At 39.9% G+C, this 16,545-nt stretch overlaps 1 protein-coding gene across 1 annotated transcript; it reads left to right on the forward strand.

Moving 5' to 3' along the window:
• The first annotated feature begins 4,882 nt into the window (after positions 1-4,882).
• LOC133925177 (uncharacterized) lies at positions 4,883-12,510 on the forward strand. The gene is made up of 16 exons (XM_062371035.1): positions 4,883-5,279; positions 6,873-6,934; positions 7,004-7,071; positions 7,238-7,359; positions 7,811-7,916; positions 8,049-8,100; positions 8,182-8,299; positions 8,379-8,409; positions 8,596-8,619; positions 8,707-8,831; positions 10,147-10,228; positions 10,417-10,539; positions 10,648-10,701; positions 10,787-10,856; positions 11,520-11,553; positions 11,924-12,510. Exons 1-16 carry the CDS (start codon positions 4,904-4,906, stop codon positions 12,262-12,264), a joined length of 1,788 nt encoding a protein of 595 aa, XP_062227019.1. The 5' UTR covers positions 4,883-4,903; the 3' UTR covers positions 12,265-12,510.
• The last annotated feature ends 4,035 nt before the right edge of the window (positions 12,511-16,545 follow it).

The raw sequence follows: 16,545 nt of genomic DNA on the forward strand, positions 1-16,545 counted from the left end.
TCCACCTCGATGTCAATCACCACCCCCGAGCCCGATCCTCGAATCGAAGCTTTCCCAGAGTTGGCCAAACCCCTAAAAACTTTCTCAAGCCAAGGTGAGACTTTCCCTACCATTTTTCCATCGTTCCCGAACTTCAACTGGTCCTGATTTCATTTAGACCCGAGCTCCACCCTAGCCATGGACTTCATCCATAGGGTCCTAGAGTTTGACCCGTGCGTGTTGTCCAAATCACTCAAGAAACAATTCCATGGTCTTGTATAGTGTTTTGGTACCATTCATGATCGAAGGTATCGTCGGAGCCTTCGTCACAGACCTCACTAAGGTGTCGTCGGCCAAGCCTAGCAGTCTGACTACCGCTAAGACTGGTCTGACCGTTAGGCCTACTCAATACCGTTTTCTTCTCTGTTCGCCCCCCACGGTTTGATCGTCGCTTGGGCCAGTCTAACCGCTAGTTACTCAGTACCCTGTGACCTCAGGTTGTCCCATGAGAGGTTCAAACTTTTGTTAGCCCAATTGCTTAGGCGTTCTTTTGCAAATGCTTCTGTAACATTGCTCATTTAATCTCATTCACGATCATTCATCATAATCATACATTTCTATTCGTTCATTTGTTCATTCGTTGTGTTTTGAAATTATTTAGAGAGTTACGCATCGACGATTCAAGTGGTCGAGACCGATGTCAAACAGAACTATACATGATCGAAGTGCAAAATCAGCAAGGCAAGCATATAAGTAAATTCCACCTTCTACTTTGGATCTTATGGTGTCTAAATTGATAAGTTATTGTTTTTATGTATATTGTGCATGTTCCTACATTGAATTATTGATGATTCTCATTCTTATAATCTGGGTATAACAGTGTTGATGCCTAACTTAAAAATTATCTAAAATGCTTAACAATGCATATATCATCTGTAGAAGTCGAGTGGTGGTTCGACCATTGTTTGCGAGCTATAAGATTTAATTATTGTTTCACAATAGAATGAAGCTGGGATGGATGAGATGTGCGTGGTGCTAGTTGTAGGTCGGGAGAGAAAACTGAATGTCATATATCATTTGTATCGATTAAACACCGACTGTTGTTTGCCGTTGGCTTAAACACTTTTTGTACATTCACGTATTCATCAATCGTACTAATGAGCCAATTATCATTCGTCGTGCTAACGTTTGACTTGCGGTCCTATGATGCGTAGGAGAAAAATAAAGAGGAGAAGCAAAGTGATGTGGAGTCAGAGGTGTTCGGGATATACTCGCGGTAACTCTGGTGCCATAGGAGTATGTTCAAGTGGGTAGTTTCAAGTATGGAAAAAGTTGTCTCGAGGGTCAAGATGATGGACCCAGGTCGTGTGTGTAAAGATGTACTCCCTGCAGAGTGTAAGATTAATTCGAATTGCCGCGCTCTCGGTTATGTACATGGCTATGCCGAACCACATCAATCGTAGAGGTTCGATGTTATGATGTATTTGGTATATTGAGAAGTGGTTTTTGTTTGTTATGCTGAGAGGAGTATGATCATGTGATAGATATGTTATGGAGATATGATCTTATGATAAAATGGTACTAATTGTTAAGATATGTAGATGTTCATATTTTTGAGTCGATAAAATACTTTTGGAAATAAATTCATTTAACCTTGTGACAGATTCTTTGTTACACATCCCTAAATGCATGATTATTGGAGTTTGGTTATTATATGTAACCAATATGGATTAAGTGTTGCGAGTATCTTCGTATTCACCTTGTTTTTGTTGAGTTTCGTAGGTGAGGAAGAAGTAATGTACGATTACTTCATGTCTGTCGATGTTGGTGATAGGCAAAGCAGTATGGGCTACTCATGGTGATTCGATGGTGCCTTAGGGCAAATGGTGCCACCTCTTTTGATGTTTATAGATGCTAATTCCATTGCGTATTAAATCTAACATGCTAGGAGATAAAACTCGTGGTATTTTGTTCTTCTAGCTTTCGTCGTTCTGTAAATTATTGAACTTGTATTAACTTAAAGACTTATAATTTATTTGCATTACTCGCTCTTTATTTTGTCTTGATGTGATGAAGCTTGTTGTAAAGGCGTGTGTTCTGATTCTGAGCATAAAACACATGCCGAGAGTACTGAAATTGGATTCTAGTTAATTTATGTGCTACCTCACATCTTAGCAAATGATCATCATAATGATTGATTCGAATACAATTTGGATATTTCCTCACAGCCGCTTCGGCCGTCGGGGCCTCGAGAGAGTGGGATGAGAAGTGTGAGATCGCCAAATCGGTGTGATGAGAAATCATTTGGTGTTGGGTTTTTGCCAACTGATAACAGAACCGACCACAGAATAGCACGAAAATAATAACTGAACAGACTATCTAACACCAAAAAACCAATAATGTCGAATGGATACCTCGCGTTCGACAGTAGCAAGCTGCGACAGAGTACTAATCGGCACATGATGCAGGTGATCTCCCTCACAATCACGGGCGTTGAGAAGCAAGTGGCCATCTCGCGTGGCGATTCCAGAGTCGAGACCCAATGTGCAACACCATTGTGGGCAGTTCGAGAGAGGAACAACAACGACAACATGCTAGCAGTCGGGAAGGAGAAAGAGAACCCTAACCTAAACCTAGATGCAAAACGGAAGTAGGGAACAATAAAATAAAATAATGGTTATATGATTTTGGTTTATGCTATCGTGAATAGGCCGTCCCCATATACTTATATAGCGCTTGATCTGTGTCTACTCGTATTTAAATCGGCTGCTAATGGTATCCGAGTTAGATTTTAAAAATAATGACGATCCTGTTTGCACATAATATACAACCTGCCAAATTTTGCTATGAGCATTCTTAATATCTACTTTGGGTGTAGTTAGTGGGTGTTGTTCGTTAGTTTTTTTAGTAGTGTTTTATTCTTCTGTGCTATTCTACAGCAGAGTTCCCCCAATGTGATCAACTTGGGCATGAAACTGACACTGAGGTTTGTTGCTACTCTTCGACACAGCTTCGATATTGTTTGAATTTGTTATCAATTCTCTATGATTTGGTTATGCTATTTCAGTACAACGCTGAAGATGGATATGTCAAGTTGACATGTGGTCCTCAGCGCCGTCCAGGAGCAATAGCTGCAATATCTGGGAGAACTGTAGTCAAAGTTGCATGTGGAACCGATCACACATTAGTTTTCTTCTTTCTTTCTTTCTTTCTTTCTTTCGAGCCTTCATTTTATAACACTGATGTCAACATTTTTTTTTTTACTTGTATGTTGCTGTTGTAGTTGCAGTTGATTCAAGAGGCTTTGTTTACACGTATGTGTTTTATTCACCATTTGGTTTACACAATTTCAAAATTGAAATACTTAATAGTCACAAGTGCCCTATCCGAAAAAATTTCCAACTTAGCTCGCAACTTCCCAACTTGAATTTAATTAGGAAAAATTCAATAACGAAGGTTAGAAAAAGAATAGAATATTCTCTATTTGACACGGCTGGAGGGGTATTGTTGAGGTCCACTGAATGTGCAAAATATGTACAACGTTCATTACTTCTTCCTTCATCTCCTTTTTCTTTCTCATTCCACACCTCTCTTCGATAAGCCTTTTCATCTCCTCTATCGAGCCCTAACCTCACACATTCCTTTTCATCATCTCTTGTGACCATTTTACTGTGCGCTTACCTCTGTCCCATCCTTCTCCTCCGTTTTTGACGGCTCCCCGTTGTCAACTGCAACAACGCTAACTTGGCGTTGCTAGATGGTTGATTTGATGCCCTCACCTCTGGCCTTGCTCATCGCCCTCCTACAATTCGCCATTCTGATGGTGCCATTGCCGTCCTGCTGTCATGAAAGACCATCGACGGTTCGATCACCGGCCCTAACCATCCCTCAAAGCTTGACCCAATCTACACCAGCTCTAACCCTAGCCTTTTAACCTAACCTCGAACCCTAATCCGAGGGGCGGTAGCACGAGAAATGACCAATCATGCCATTTCATAAACACAAGTATATATAATAAGGGGAAAAAAATCCAAAAACACTCCCACAAGTCACCTTTATTTTCAAAAATATACCCACAATTCTATATGTTTCAATTACCCATCCAGAAGTTCCCTCTTCTTTTATTTGCCCACCTCTACCTAGTTTTCTCTCCTTTTCTTTTTCTATTCCATCTGACGCTTGTCGGATCTTTTCCTCACCTCCGCCCAATGAGGTACTCAGTATTTGGTCATTAGTCAAAATACATATTTTGTAACTAATGTAATATATTAGTATTTGGTCATTAATCAAAATCACCACCAATACACCATCAAGATTACACGGACCCATTGCATCACCCAACAAGATTCCAACTCCACTGACAACAGACCCCACCCCGACCCCGCACGTCAGTGACCCGTTATCTAATCACGCACGGCTTACTTATGTCGGCTTAGAAAAATGTGCACGAGAAAGGCAAAAAGTTCAACCATGGCCATAAATAAAAACTCTGGCCGCAGAGGAACATAACTAAGCCGAATGACATGTGGGCCCGCAATGCAGTATAATGCCACCAGTCATGCTTCTAGCTACTAGTAGTGTAGAAATATCTCCAGGTCCCCTTTAATTAGCCGGTCCACTAGACGACTCCACTGTACTATCTCATTTGGATAAGTTTTTTAAATTTTGTTTTAAAAAGTCGAAAGCTATTTGAACGATTGTTTTTTATCACGATTTTTTAATGGTTTTTAATTAGTTAAGAAAGTAACTATGATTAAAATGAATTAAGAGTTAAGAAATATATTCTGACTGTCTTTTCTAATTTTTATATGCTAAGAAACTAAAATTTTATTATAAAAATTAATAATAATAATTCAACCGCCGCAGCAATTTTTTAAGGAAAGCAAAAACTTCAAAACCACGACCATCCAAATGGACCCTATAGATGCGCCCACCTGCTCGCAAAAAAGTTTCAAATCCCTCCTGCTTCCCCTCTCCGCTTGCTCGTACCAAATCTAGGGTTTCCGATCGAAATAATCCTCCACCTCCCCGGCCGCCGCGGCTACATCGTGCGAAAATGTCGGCCAGCGCCGAGGACGAGAAGAACGCCGCTGCGGCCGCCGCGGCCGCCGCCAACGAGGGCGAGGAGAAGGAGGAGGCGAGAGGTGGCGGTTCCGGCTGGGAGCTGCTGTACTGCGGCGGGACGAGCTTCGACACCATGGGCCGGAAGGTGGTGGGTGGGCAGCAGGGCAACCTGGTGTCGCCGACGCGGTTGCGGCCGCTCGTGGGCGTCGACATCCGCTTCGTTGCCTCTGGATGCAGTGAGTCCTGTCGTCCTTGCCCTGGTTTAAGATGATTTATGTGTAAGTTTGTGGCGGGATGGGAGCTGGAACCGGTGCATACCTAGAAGTAGTTAAGTTAGTGGATGACCAGAGACGCAATTAAACGAAGGCAGGTCGAATTGCTCTCTGGCACTTTTTTTTGGAGTTCGTGGATGCTTTCAGTGGTTGTATCATTGAATGAGTCATACTGAAATGTTGGCCTATCTGGTCTCGGCAAGTCTATACTGGAAATGGCGGCAAACGACATGAATGTATATGATATGTAGGACTTTTGAGGACAGCCTTAGTGGCACCGAGGCGGGCAGGTGGCTATGTGAGAGAACTTGTCAGTTGGTGCTTTTCTGATTTAGGCATGGTTGAATCGAATAATGTAGTGAACCTAGTCATTTGATTATATTTACCATTAGAAACCCTAGTTTACATTTTGCAATCATGTGTGGAAACCGATCGAAAATTCTAGTGAATTGCTTGATGGATAGGGTGGTAAGAAGAGCACGGCTGGTCGGGATTAGAAAGAAAGGTGCCAGTAGAGTATTACCTTCTTCAAGAAGACTAGTTAAAAAAGAAGAATGCAAGGGGAACAAGGAACTGAAAATTACTCGACTCGACGCCTCTACCTTTTACCTTCTACTTTTATCAAAAGTTGTAATTGCGATAAATGCAAAATGGATCTGATTAAGACTAGGAAAGGGTGTATGGAAAGTTAAGAGCTGGCCAGAACTGGCTTGCTACTATATTTCCCTCAATGAGACACGCTCGCCCGGGGGGGGGGGGGTTGAACAAATGCAAATCGGCTGCTCTACTTGACCAAAACAACAAAGTGATGGAAATTCCCTTGATGTGCACGCTCGTGGGGTTGGGGTGGGGGAGGGGGTGATGGAAGCCCTAGGTGCCCAATTACCCTAACTTCCCTCCTCTCCTTTTGCCTCCTCTGCTGCCCACCACTCTTTCCCCCTCTTCCTCTGTGCAGGTGGAGGGATGGAGCAGCAGCAGCCTGGAGGCCAGGAGTGCTTGTTGGTGGCATGTGGGGGAGGCCTTGACAGTGGCGGCGAAGGCTGATTTGACTTGCCTACTCAGATTGCTACCTCGCTGATTATGGCTTAGTAGTCTAGGTGGCTGCCTAGGACGATTTTTCGAACACTAGTTGAGATGATCAATGAAAGAGGTGTAGAGCTGTACAGCAAGAAGATACTGTGAATAAGCACGTGAAGGATAATTGAGCTGATTATGTGCTGGCCTACAATAATAAGTTTTTTCTGTATATGTCTAAGCTGGACCAATCAGTTGTATGTCTGACAGCTGACCCTTTATGGCATGGGAGAGAAATGGGCAGGGGATATAGCGGTGTGGAGATTGCTTGAGATGGAAATCCCCAATCTACTGATCCTAAAAATCATCTCTTGCTTGATGTGAATTGTGACATAAGGTTCCCCTTTTAAAGTAACATAATCGTATATAACGGTTACTTTACCATGATGTGTGTTGTTTTCTGTCATCCAAATTTCTACTCAACAGTAGTTTGATACACTTTTCAGTCTTTGCTAATGACCTATTTTAACATTATTTTCCCAGCTGCTTGCCATTGTGTTGCTTTGGATGCTGAAGGCCGATGTTATACATGGGGTCGCAACGAGGTATAAATCTGAATAGTCAGTTGCTTGCACTTGTTTTATTTATTACTTAACACTATTACTTTCTAGCAGAAGGGGCAGCTAGGGCATGGGGACACTCTTCAGCGTAACCTGCCAACTGTTGTTTCCCAACTATCAAAGTAAGATCACCAAACGCTTTACCTGCATTTTACTGTTTGATAGCTGTGCATGGTATTGCTTAACTCATGAGCTGACTAGGTAGTATGATTAATGTGAGTGGTTTAAAATTGTTATACGTAGTCATTATGTGTTCCAAAATGTTAACAGATACTTGTTAAACTGCAGATACAAAACCATTAAAGCAGGTGTTGGAAGAAATCATACAGTGGTTGTAACTGACGATGGGAAATCCTTCTCGTTTGGCCACAATAAGCACGGACAGTTGGGGACAGGCTCCCTAAGGAATGGTTGGTGCCTTTCAGTTCTTATTGTCTGTTAGTGATCACAGTGTTACCAGAACATGTCATTTTGTTGTGCAAGAATCATTCTGTGTTTGAAGTTTAAACAATCATGGATATATACACTCTGCTAACATTTAAATATTTTAATGATACATTTTCCCTATTATGTTTGATGAGCTACTAGTATTATGATGTAGCGTTTCATGTGAACTCAAAGTTATCCTTGAATGCATGTTGGGAAATGGTATTTCATACATTCCTTTTATCCCCAGTGACAAATCATGGCCAATTTATATTTTGAACCTGTTTGTGGGACAATTGATAAACTTAAATTTTGGCATATCCTTCAGCATAATGATCCTATCATTGTCATTAGTCTTGAGAATCTTATGGTCTCCCCCCTCTTTTGTATCTTACATGCTGCTCTTTTTTTTTTGTGATTCTACAATTGCTGCAGAAATTGAGTCATCACCAGTGCCCTGTCTTGTTGCTGAAGCAACTAATGCTTTATGTGGAGCTGATTTTACCGTCTGGTTGTCGTCAGTCGAAGGCTCTTCTATACTGTATGTCTTACTGAAAATACAAAACTAGAGATCTTCAACCTCTTTTGATTAATATCTGCTTTGGCTGTAGTTAGTTGGTGTTGTTCGTCAGTATTTTGAGGCAGTATTTTATTCTTCTGTGCTATTATTCAGTACAGCAGGGCTTCCCCAATATGGTCAACTTGGGCATGGAACTGACAATGAGGTTGATTGCTACTCTTTGACACAGCTTGGCATTCTTTGAATTTATTATCTATTCGCTATGATTTGATTTATGCTATTTCAGTACAATGCTAAAGATGGATCTGTCAGGCTGACATATGATCCTCAGCCCCGTCCAAGAGCTATAGCTGCATTATCCGGGAAAACTGTAGTTAAAGTTGCATGTGGAACTAATCATACAGGTTTATTTTCTTCTTTCCTTCTTTTGAGCCTTCATGATTAACACTGATGCCAACACTGTTTTTTACTTGTGTGTTGCAGTTGCAGTTGATTCAAGTGGCTATGTTTACACGTATGTGTTTTATCACCATTTGTTTTACACAATTTCACCCCATTTGTTTTACACAATTTCAAGAATGAAATAGTTAAAATCCACGAGTGCCTCTATATATGCTGTCTGAAGTCCGTGCATGTGCAGGACATATTCTTTCTTCAATTTTAATGTTTCTTTTCTTACTGTTTCTTTTTTGTTTGGCAGCTGGGGTTTTGGTGGATATGGAAGGTACAATATTATTGACATGTATCCCGCTGTAACCGTGGTTTAGTCCTAGTCTAAGGTGATTCATACGATGACTTGCTTATTACGTAGGTTGGGCCACAGAGAACAGAAGGATGAATGGCAACCTCGCCTTGTTGAAGTCTTCCAGAAGCACAATGTTCTGCCTCCTAATGCTATCATCTCAGCTGGTTCTGCAAGTTCTGCATGCACTGCTGGTATGGTACAGCTAGCTCCGATGCACAGACTATTCTTATGGCCATTTTAGTTTTACTCTATTTGGACTTTGGAGGCAAAATGTTTGTGAGGTATCTTGGTTGCTTGCATGAATGAACTATAAATGATCATTGTTGGTGATGAAGCTTAGCCTTTTGCTACCCAAACCTCTTGCCAAATTTAGGGAGTCACAATTGTATCATTTCTTGGCATTTTCCTTATGTTTGCAACTTGGCATACGTACGCCTTTAAACCCAAGTCTTTCCCAACACCTGTAAGCTGCTATATTGTTTTTTAAAAGGGCTCATCCTATGTGAACCACTAGTGGAACAGTTGTCCCCAAAACTTGGTTGCTTCTTGAATCATGAGTTCATGACACTGTTGCTCTCACATTAGACATTAGTTCATTTGAAGGTAAACAATGTGCATATGAACAATTTTATTGCGTACTAACCGTATGCCTCTTCTTTTACTTTGATGATTGAAAATTGGATGCTATAGACAAAGATGATCTAGATGTGGCTGAGTTAGGTTCTGTTTGACATTGTGATTGATCATGATGATCCAATTTGGTGGAGCAGCTTTTAAACATTTTAGTGTTTGGTTTGCTGCTTCTAACATGCTGCAGAATTGGATATTATTGCTTTCTAAACGACAGCAAATATGGTTTTAGTTACTAAAACTTGAGAGAAAATAGGGAGATATTGGCCATTTGATGATATCATTTTGTTAAACAATAATCTGATTTACCAACTATGCTGGTAAGTTTTTTTTGCACCTGCTTTTCTACAGTAGCTTAAAAAAATAAACACATCACAGCAAGCACAAACTAACCCTTAGTTACGTTGTTTTTTAGATGTGCAAATATAATGCTTTATCAGATTGTCAGTTCAACTAAGCTATTTATTGCAAGCCTATTGACTCTGGTGACACAATATGTGAGCCTTGAGTCAACGGTCCGGTTTGTAGGTTAATGACTTTTACCACTCCATATGAGTGAATATTTTTCTGAAGTATGTAAGGCATATATATGTTTATTTGTCAGTAATAAGGTTTCTGCTTATGCCTGGTTTTAGGTGGCAATTGCAGCACTAAGCATATGACATTATCCTTGAAGTATCTGGGCCTGTAATTAAACTATGTCAGATTTTATACCAATTTAATGAAAACTATCATTTTGCATACTGCTATTCATCTCTTGTGAAAAATATTGTTGGTACAGTTTGAACTCTGCTAATTAGGACCCTGCTGATTGTATTGCAAAACCTACAATTTCAATATTGTTGTTAATTGTTGGCCATTTGGTTCGGTTGTTAGGTGGTGGGCAGCTGTACATGTGGGGAAAGATGAAGAATACAGGCGACGATTGGATGTATCCAAAGCCAGTAATGGATTTAAGGTTCCTTGCACACTTGTCCTAGTAACACAGAATACCATAATCAGCCATACTTCATTGTATTGTTCCTTTTTTTTTTTATGAGAGGCTGTTACTATTTAGTTATTTGTCACAATTAGCTGCCTGATGAAATAGTGTTATCCTGAGTTATCTGTTTAACTGACTTTTTTTTTTTTTTTTTTTTGCTTCAGTGGTTGGAACATTCGCTGCATGGCTTCTGGTAATATGCACCACGTTGTTGGTGCAGATGATTCTTGCATAAGCTGGGGTGTTGCCGTGCATGGAGAGCTTGGTTATGGGCCTAATGGGCAGAAGTATGTTTATCTAAAAATGTTAATAATATGCTGAGTAATAGCATACAAAACCTTCAAATATTAGACTTGTCTCACCAGCCATTGTTGTGCAATATCTTTGTAATGTAGGTCATCTGCAAATCCTAAAAAGGTTGACATTCTTGAAGGAATGCATGTTACAAGGTAATTATACTAAACAAATATATGTGTCTGTTCACATTCCCGTTTAATATTTGCAGTCTATATTAAGTCGAGAACACTTCTCCAGTGTCGGTTGTGGATATGGATTGTCTCTGATTGTTGTGGATAGAGCAAAGGTTGGTGATCGATTTGATCAGGTAACTTAATAACACTTTGCTGCATGGACTCTTTGGTTACTTAATGTCAGGTTAAAGATTCAGTTGAATGTTTTATCTGTGAGGTAGCAAAAAGAAATGGGTCTGATTAATTACTAGCTGTCCTTTCCATACTGGTTATGTGGTATACAGTTTTAATCTCTGATGTTGTTCACACTTCTTTATTATGTATGTTTTTTAAACATTCTGGGTCTTCCACTGGATCATCTAATCTTAAATTAGAGTTATTTCTGTGGTCAACAGCTGAATCAAAATAAATTAGTAATACACCCAGATCATTGATAGCACGTGAATGGCAAATATGAGGATATAACTTCGAGGTTACAATGGAACAAAAGTGTCTTGCAAATGTTGTTTCTTTAACACGATTTTTTTGGGTCGTGTTATATCCTTTAGCAATGGATGCAGCATATAAGATGAGATTGCAGGTTTACCTATGATACCCATTTTCCCCTGTTTGTTCCTGATTCTTGGATTCTGTGTTATTTCTTGAATTATTTGGATTAATAGGTCTCAACATACAGCACCTATTTCTCGTTTATTGCCTCACGATATAGATGTGCAGTTAGCCTTTTGCATTCTTTCATTGCGCGATGTACATGTTTTTTTTAATCATTATGTTTTAATGCATTTTTTTTTGCTCAGCTGGAGATTTATGATGGTGATACCTCCACTCAAGGTCTGTATTCCCTTCTATTTTGTTTTGGAATGACACAATTAAATGTACTTTTCTCTGCAAGCTTGACACATTTAAATGCTGGGTAAACTTCATCCTAGTTTAGGTTGATCTGTTTAAAAAGAAGCTATTATTATTTTGTATCCAATTATTATCCAACTTGTCATAACGATAGAGTTTATGCTTCTTTCATGTCTATGATGAATGCAATACTAGTAACAGTATGTTTTCGAAGCAAAATATGCAATACTAGTACACCTAAGAGATGTTGATTTTATGTTTATCTTCTAATGCACCGTTTCTGTGAATAGACAACCAAAATTGAGTTGGCTTTGGTTAACCGCTAAACTTGATTTTTAATTCATGACTGCAGTAGCGGAGGTGGAGGTGCAAGTAACCAAGAAGGCATCTGCCAGCAATAGTTCACGTGCCAATAAGCGCAAGCAAGCGAAGGATCTTTCCGAATCGGAAGAGGATGATTATGAGGATGAAAGTGGAGATGATGAGAATGGAGAAATAAAAGAGACGAAAGGTAGACGTGGCCGCAAACCCTCTAATAGAGGGAGAGGCAGGGGAGCCAAAAAGGCAACTCCTGAGCCAAAGCCATCTGGAAGGGGCAGAGACCGCCCTAAGAAAACTGGGAGTCCTGCTCAGAAAGCTGGAAGCTCGGGACGTGGTGGAAAGAGAGGAAAAAGAGGAAGGCCACAGAAGTGATTATCTGATCTACAGTAAGATGTTTTTGAAATCAGATCAAGTGATCTCTAACACCTGATGTGATCCAGGCTTTGAAGAGCCATTTTCTTTGCAATGCCCCCTGCCCTCTCCCTCGCTGACTGCTGCTATTAAAAAACCTCTTCTTTTTCTATTTCCCAAATGAAGTGTGCCATCTGATCGTCTAGAAATGCTTAACCTGTACATCTGTGTTCTTTATTCGATAAGTTAATCTCACATTGGATATCAGGTTATTATGCTCCCCATCAATATAGTGATATATCCTGTTCAATCATATGGATCCATCAGTTAGCCGCCACCACCAACACCTCTTGCGGTTATGGAGCAGCCGATCTCCCCAGTTTGCTGTACTGTCAGCAAAGCATTAAGGATTCCTTCACAAAGATCCGATATTTGAATTTACTCTATCAGGTATGTCATACCCCGTCATATGATCTTGATGACTTGATCTGTTCTATTGATATGACAAGGTAAGTTCTATTGTCTGCTTGATCTGAAGAGGGTTGGGTTTATTGCACCTAGCTCTTGTGGTAGCACCAATCTGGGCTTGAACGAGCCTATCGATGCGGTGGGTTTGTCCTGCACCAACTTTATTCGCTGAAAGCCAAATGGTCCAAAACATCTTCCACTGTAGGACCACTAAAGGACCTCTAATTTGATTTGCCTGTGCTAATGTAAGGTCCGATCGGTAAAGCTCTGTCCAAATTCGTTGGAGGATGTGATTATCTAGGAAAAGTGATTTAGTGGTTGAAAATAATTATATAGGGTCAACTGTATTAAAAAATGATCATGTGATAGGTGAATTAGTGGAAGCTAATTTTTTAGCTCTCAACATCAGTTTATTTTACAGAATCACTCATTCTAAAAGATGAAAACTGTTATTTAACAGAGCTTTTTTATTTTACTATGGGAGCTCCGCCAGCCCTGAACTCTACTGAGTTACTGTTCATTCCGTTTCCATTTCCTTGTTGCACTGCTGCAGGAAATTTGAATACGCCTGGAGTATACGTGGTTGCGGGCACGGGGAACGTAAATGTTCACAGGAGTATTCTTTGAATCTACTCGTTGGCACATACATCTCGGAGTTTTTAGCGTAGGATTCGATAAACTACGCCCTACCAGCCGAGCTACACTCACAAACTACTCGTAGATAGATCAAGAATGAGTTCTACAACTACTGTGGTGTCAACACGCTGACTTCCAGCTCCAACCGCAGCCGTTCACTCCAGTACTTAATTAAATCTAACAGCTAATAATCGCCAGCAGTTGTTTGTACCAGCGGCTGCAGCTGGACACTGCGTTAGTTGGTTTCTATAGGAGTAACATGCAGGCCGCGACGAATCCTCGTGCTACGTCGCGGTTCATGTGAGGACGACGACAAGACGGCACCACATCGGCATGGGCGACGAGAGGAGATGACGCGCCCCGATGCCGCATAAACGGCGTCGCATGTGCCTGCCTCCAGAGCGCAGCAGGCAATGCATGCATGTTAACATGAAGCGATGTTATGTGGCATGTCGCCATGTCGGAGCGTAGGCAGCGTGAAATTTTATATTTTGACATTGTTAAAAAACATATTTTATAAATAAACTTTCACGGGAATAAATTTTGAAAATATATCTTTTTGCACAATACTATGATATTTGATGACGTGGTTGAATAGCACATGCTATGATATTTTAAAAATAGTACCGAAGTCCCTGTCTTATGAGAAGCCATGTGCAGCCGGGAAATCGAGCCTGCACCGGCTAGCTCCACTCTACATGCTGATATTTGGTGTGATGCTAGTGATATTCTATTTTGGACTTGAAAGATCATACGCGTTAGGTATGTAATATTAGTTGTCACAGCGTTGTACTATTTAACTATGATATCAAATGAAATGATGACGTAAAAAATATTTATTTTATATATTATTTTTCTATACATCCATATGTAGAAAAAGTTTTTTAAATGATCAAGATTTAAAAATTCCGCACGGGCAGCTAGCTAGCCAGGCTCCGAATGGTTTACGAGGAAGATTCTTCTGAGGTGAATGGTGAGTTGGTGATTGGTTTTGGAAATCGCGTGTTGATGGTAGGAGGTAGCAGCAACTCTTGGTAAAATTCACCGTACGCTTAACTGGCGGCCAGAGCTCTAGTCATGCACGTGCTATGGCCTATACGCACCCGTGCTTGTGGATTTGCGGAGGTTAGAAATGCAACATGAATTGGAGTACGTTTGTTTCCCTTTTGGATTATGTCTTTTAGTTTTTATAATTCGAAATTGAAAAAAAGATAGTTTTTTTTATAATTTTTTACAATTTATTTTTTAAAGTGTGAAAATTTAAGAAGCTATTTTCTCTCAGATTTTTTTTATATTATATAAATTTATTTTACTAAACCGCTCATCAATATTTTTTAAAATTCACAATTTAAAACCTTTTTATAAGTCCTAATATAAAAGTTACTTTTTAGATTCTCAAACTAAAATAAATAGACCCTTCGAATGTCCAAGGGAAGGAGAAGTGCGAGGAACCGTGTATGGAACCCATGGGCAGTGGCAGAGGGCAGAGGCTCGCGAGCAGATAATGTAAGGCAACGGGTGGTCAGCTTTGGTTCAGCGGGTATCGTTGGATCTAAATCCAGAATCCAAAAATCAACCCAACTTTTTCAAAGATTCTTTGTTATAACTGTTGAAAGGTCACCTATCTTGTCTCTATCGCGCACACATCCTTGATCCTCCATTCATAGGCTACTATTCGTCCTCCAGTAGACAAGAACATTGCTCATACCATGACAAAAAGCTGCAATCTTTGATCTCCACATTCTAACCTGCAGCATGAGCAACTTCTGGGGGTGGCTAATCTCTGATTGAAGTGTGCTGTCAATGAAATTAGGTGGCACAGATAGGAACCACTGGAAGATGGCGCTCTTCTAGCTAACCAAAAAGAAGAAGAAGGAAAACCATAAACACACTGGAGTTTCATCTAGACGTACCATTAGGTGAACTTTCCTTGTCCTCGTGCCAGTTATGAAGCCTAAAGTTGGGATTAGAGCTACCCTGCTAACCCCTATCATTTTCAGTTTTCTCCTCTTTTGAAGATTTCTAGCTGCTAATAAGTTATGCTGTCGTTGTTTGGTTTTTTCTTCGAAGTCTATCATTCCCTTGTCATACGATGGAGCAAATTAAAAAGATTAGTGTTAGTTGAGGTAGATTTGCATGCACTTGTCCCATTGATTTGCATCACCTTGAACCTAAATATCCTTTGTTTTGCCGTCCCGTATCTCGTCCTTTAAAGTATTCACTGAAATATGTTCCAACTGATTTACTACCAAGGTATTTTTAATGGGCAACAAGAAGATCTAGGGAAAAAAAAAGAAAATTCAGATAATAGGATCAGCATATTACATGTCTAAAATATAAGTGTTTGATGTATATATTTTTTCTAAGATGTATATACTATTTTTTAAGATGCACATACTCTTTTCTAAGCATTCATTAAAGGAGGAGCATGTACACTTAAGAGTACAAAAAATGCTTCCTATATACTCACTTATCCAATAGACTTTTCCAGCTGCATAAGATTCTCTAGTAGCTCGTAAACCAATTAGTCAGCATAGACAACCATTTTTTTTCTTTTTCTCAACTAGCAGAGATAACATCCCACCTAAAGCTGTTCTATTAGTAGGTTTTGCTGACAAACAGGCAAATCTGATTTGAAATCGAAGTCTGACCTCTACTTACTATTATAAGCCTTGATTTCTGTTGAAATTTCATTTCAGAAAAAAAAATCCTCTTCAAATTAAATTTTCTTTTCCTAAAACAACCTGTTAAGACTTGTGAATAATTCATGGCATAACATAATAAAACAAGTGGAATTTCCTCACGGCCAGCCCCAACCACAGGAAGGGCTTGGTAGGTAGATGTCCCAAATATGAAATATGCTCTTAGTGCATAAACCCTTGTGATCATTTCGTGAATTTTGTGTAGCTCTTCCACTTCTAATAAAAATTTAGGTGTCCTTGCCTGATACTAAGCACCAGTAGGTTGGTGAAGTATAATACTAGCATGAGAAAATGCTATACGTTTGATGGGTTCTCCTCCAAGCAGAATGAAGGAGCCCATGAATGCAGTTATTCTGAGGCATATTGCATATATATATCTGGTGTCACCGTTTGCATCATATCAAAAATCGTCATTCCTGAGATTAGCCACCCGCCGGGGGAATTTATAAACAAAAAAATATCACTAATTCCATCTTCTATACTGAGATATACCATT

The sequence above is a fragment of the Phragmites australis genome, chromosome 7 (genome assembly GCF_958298935.1).
Source record: "Phragmites australis chromosome 7, lpPhrAust1.1, whole genome shotgun sequence".
NCBI lineage: Eukaryota > Viridiplantae > Streptophyta > Magnoliopsida > Poales > Poaceae > Phragmites > Phragmites australis.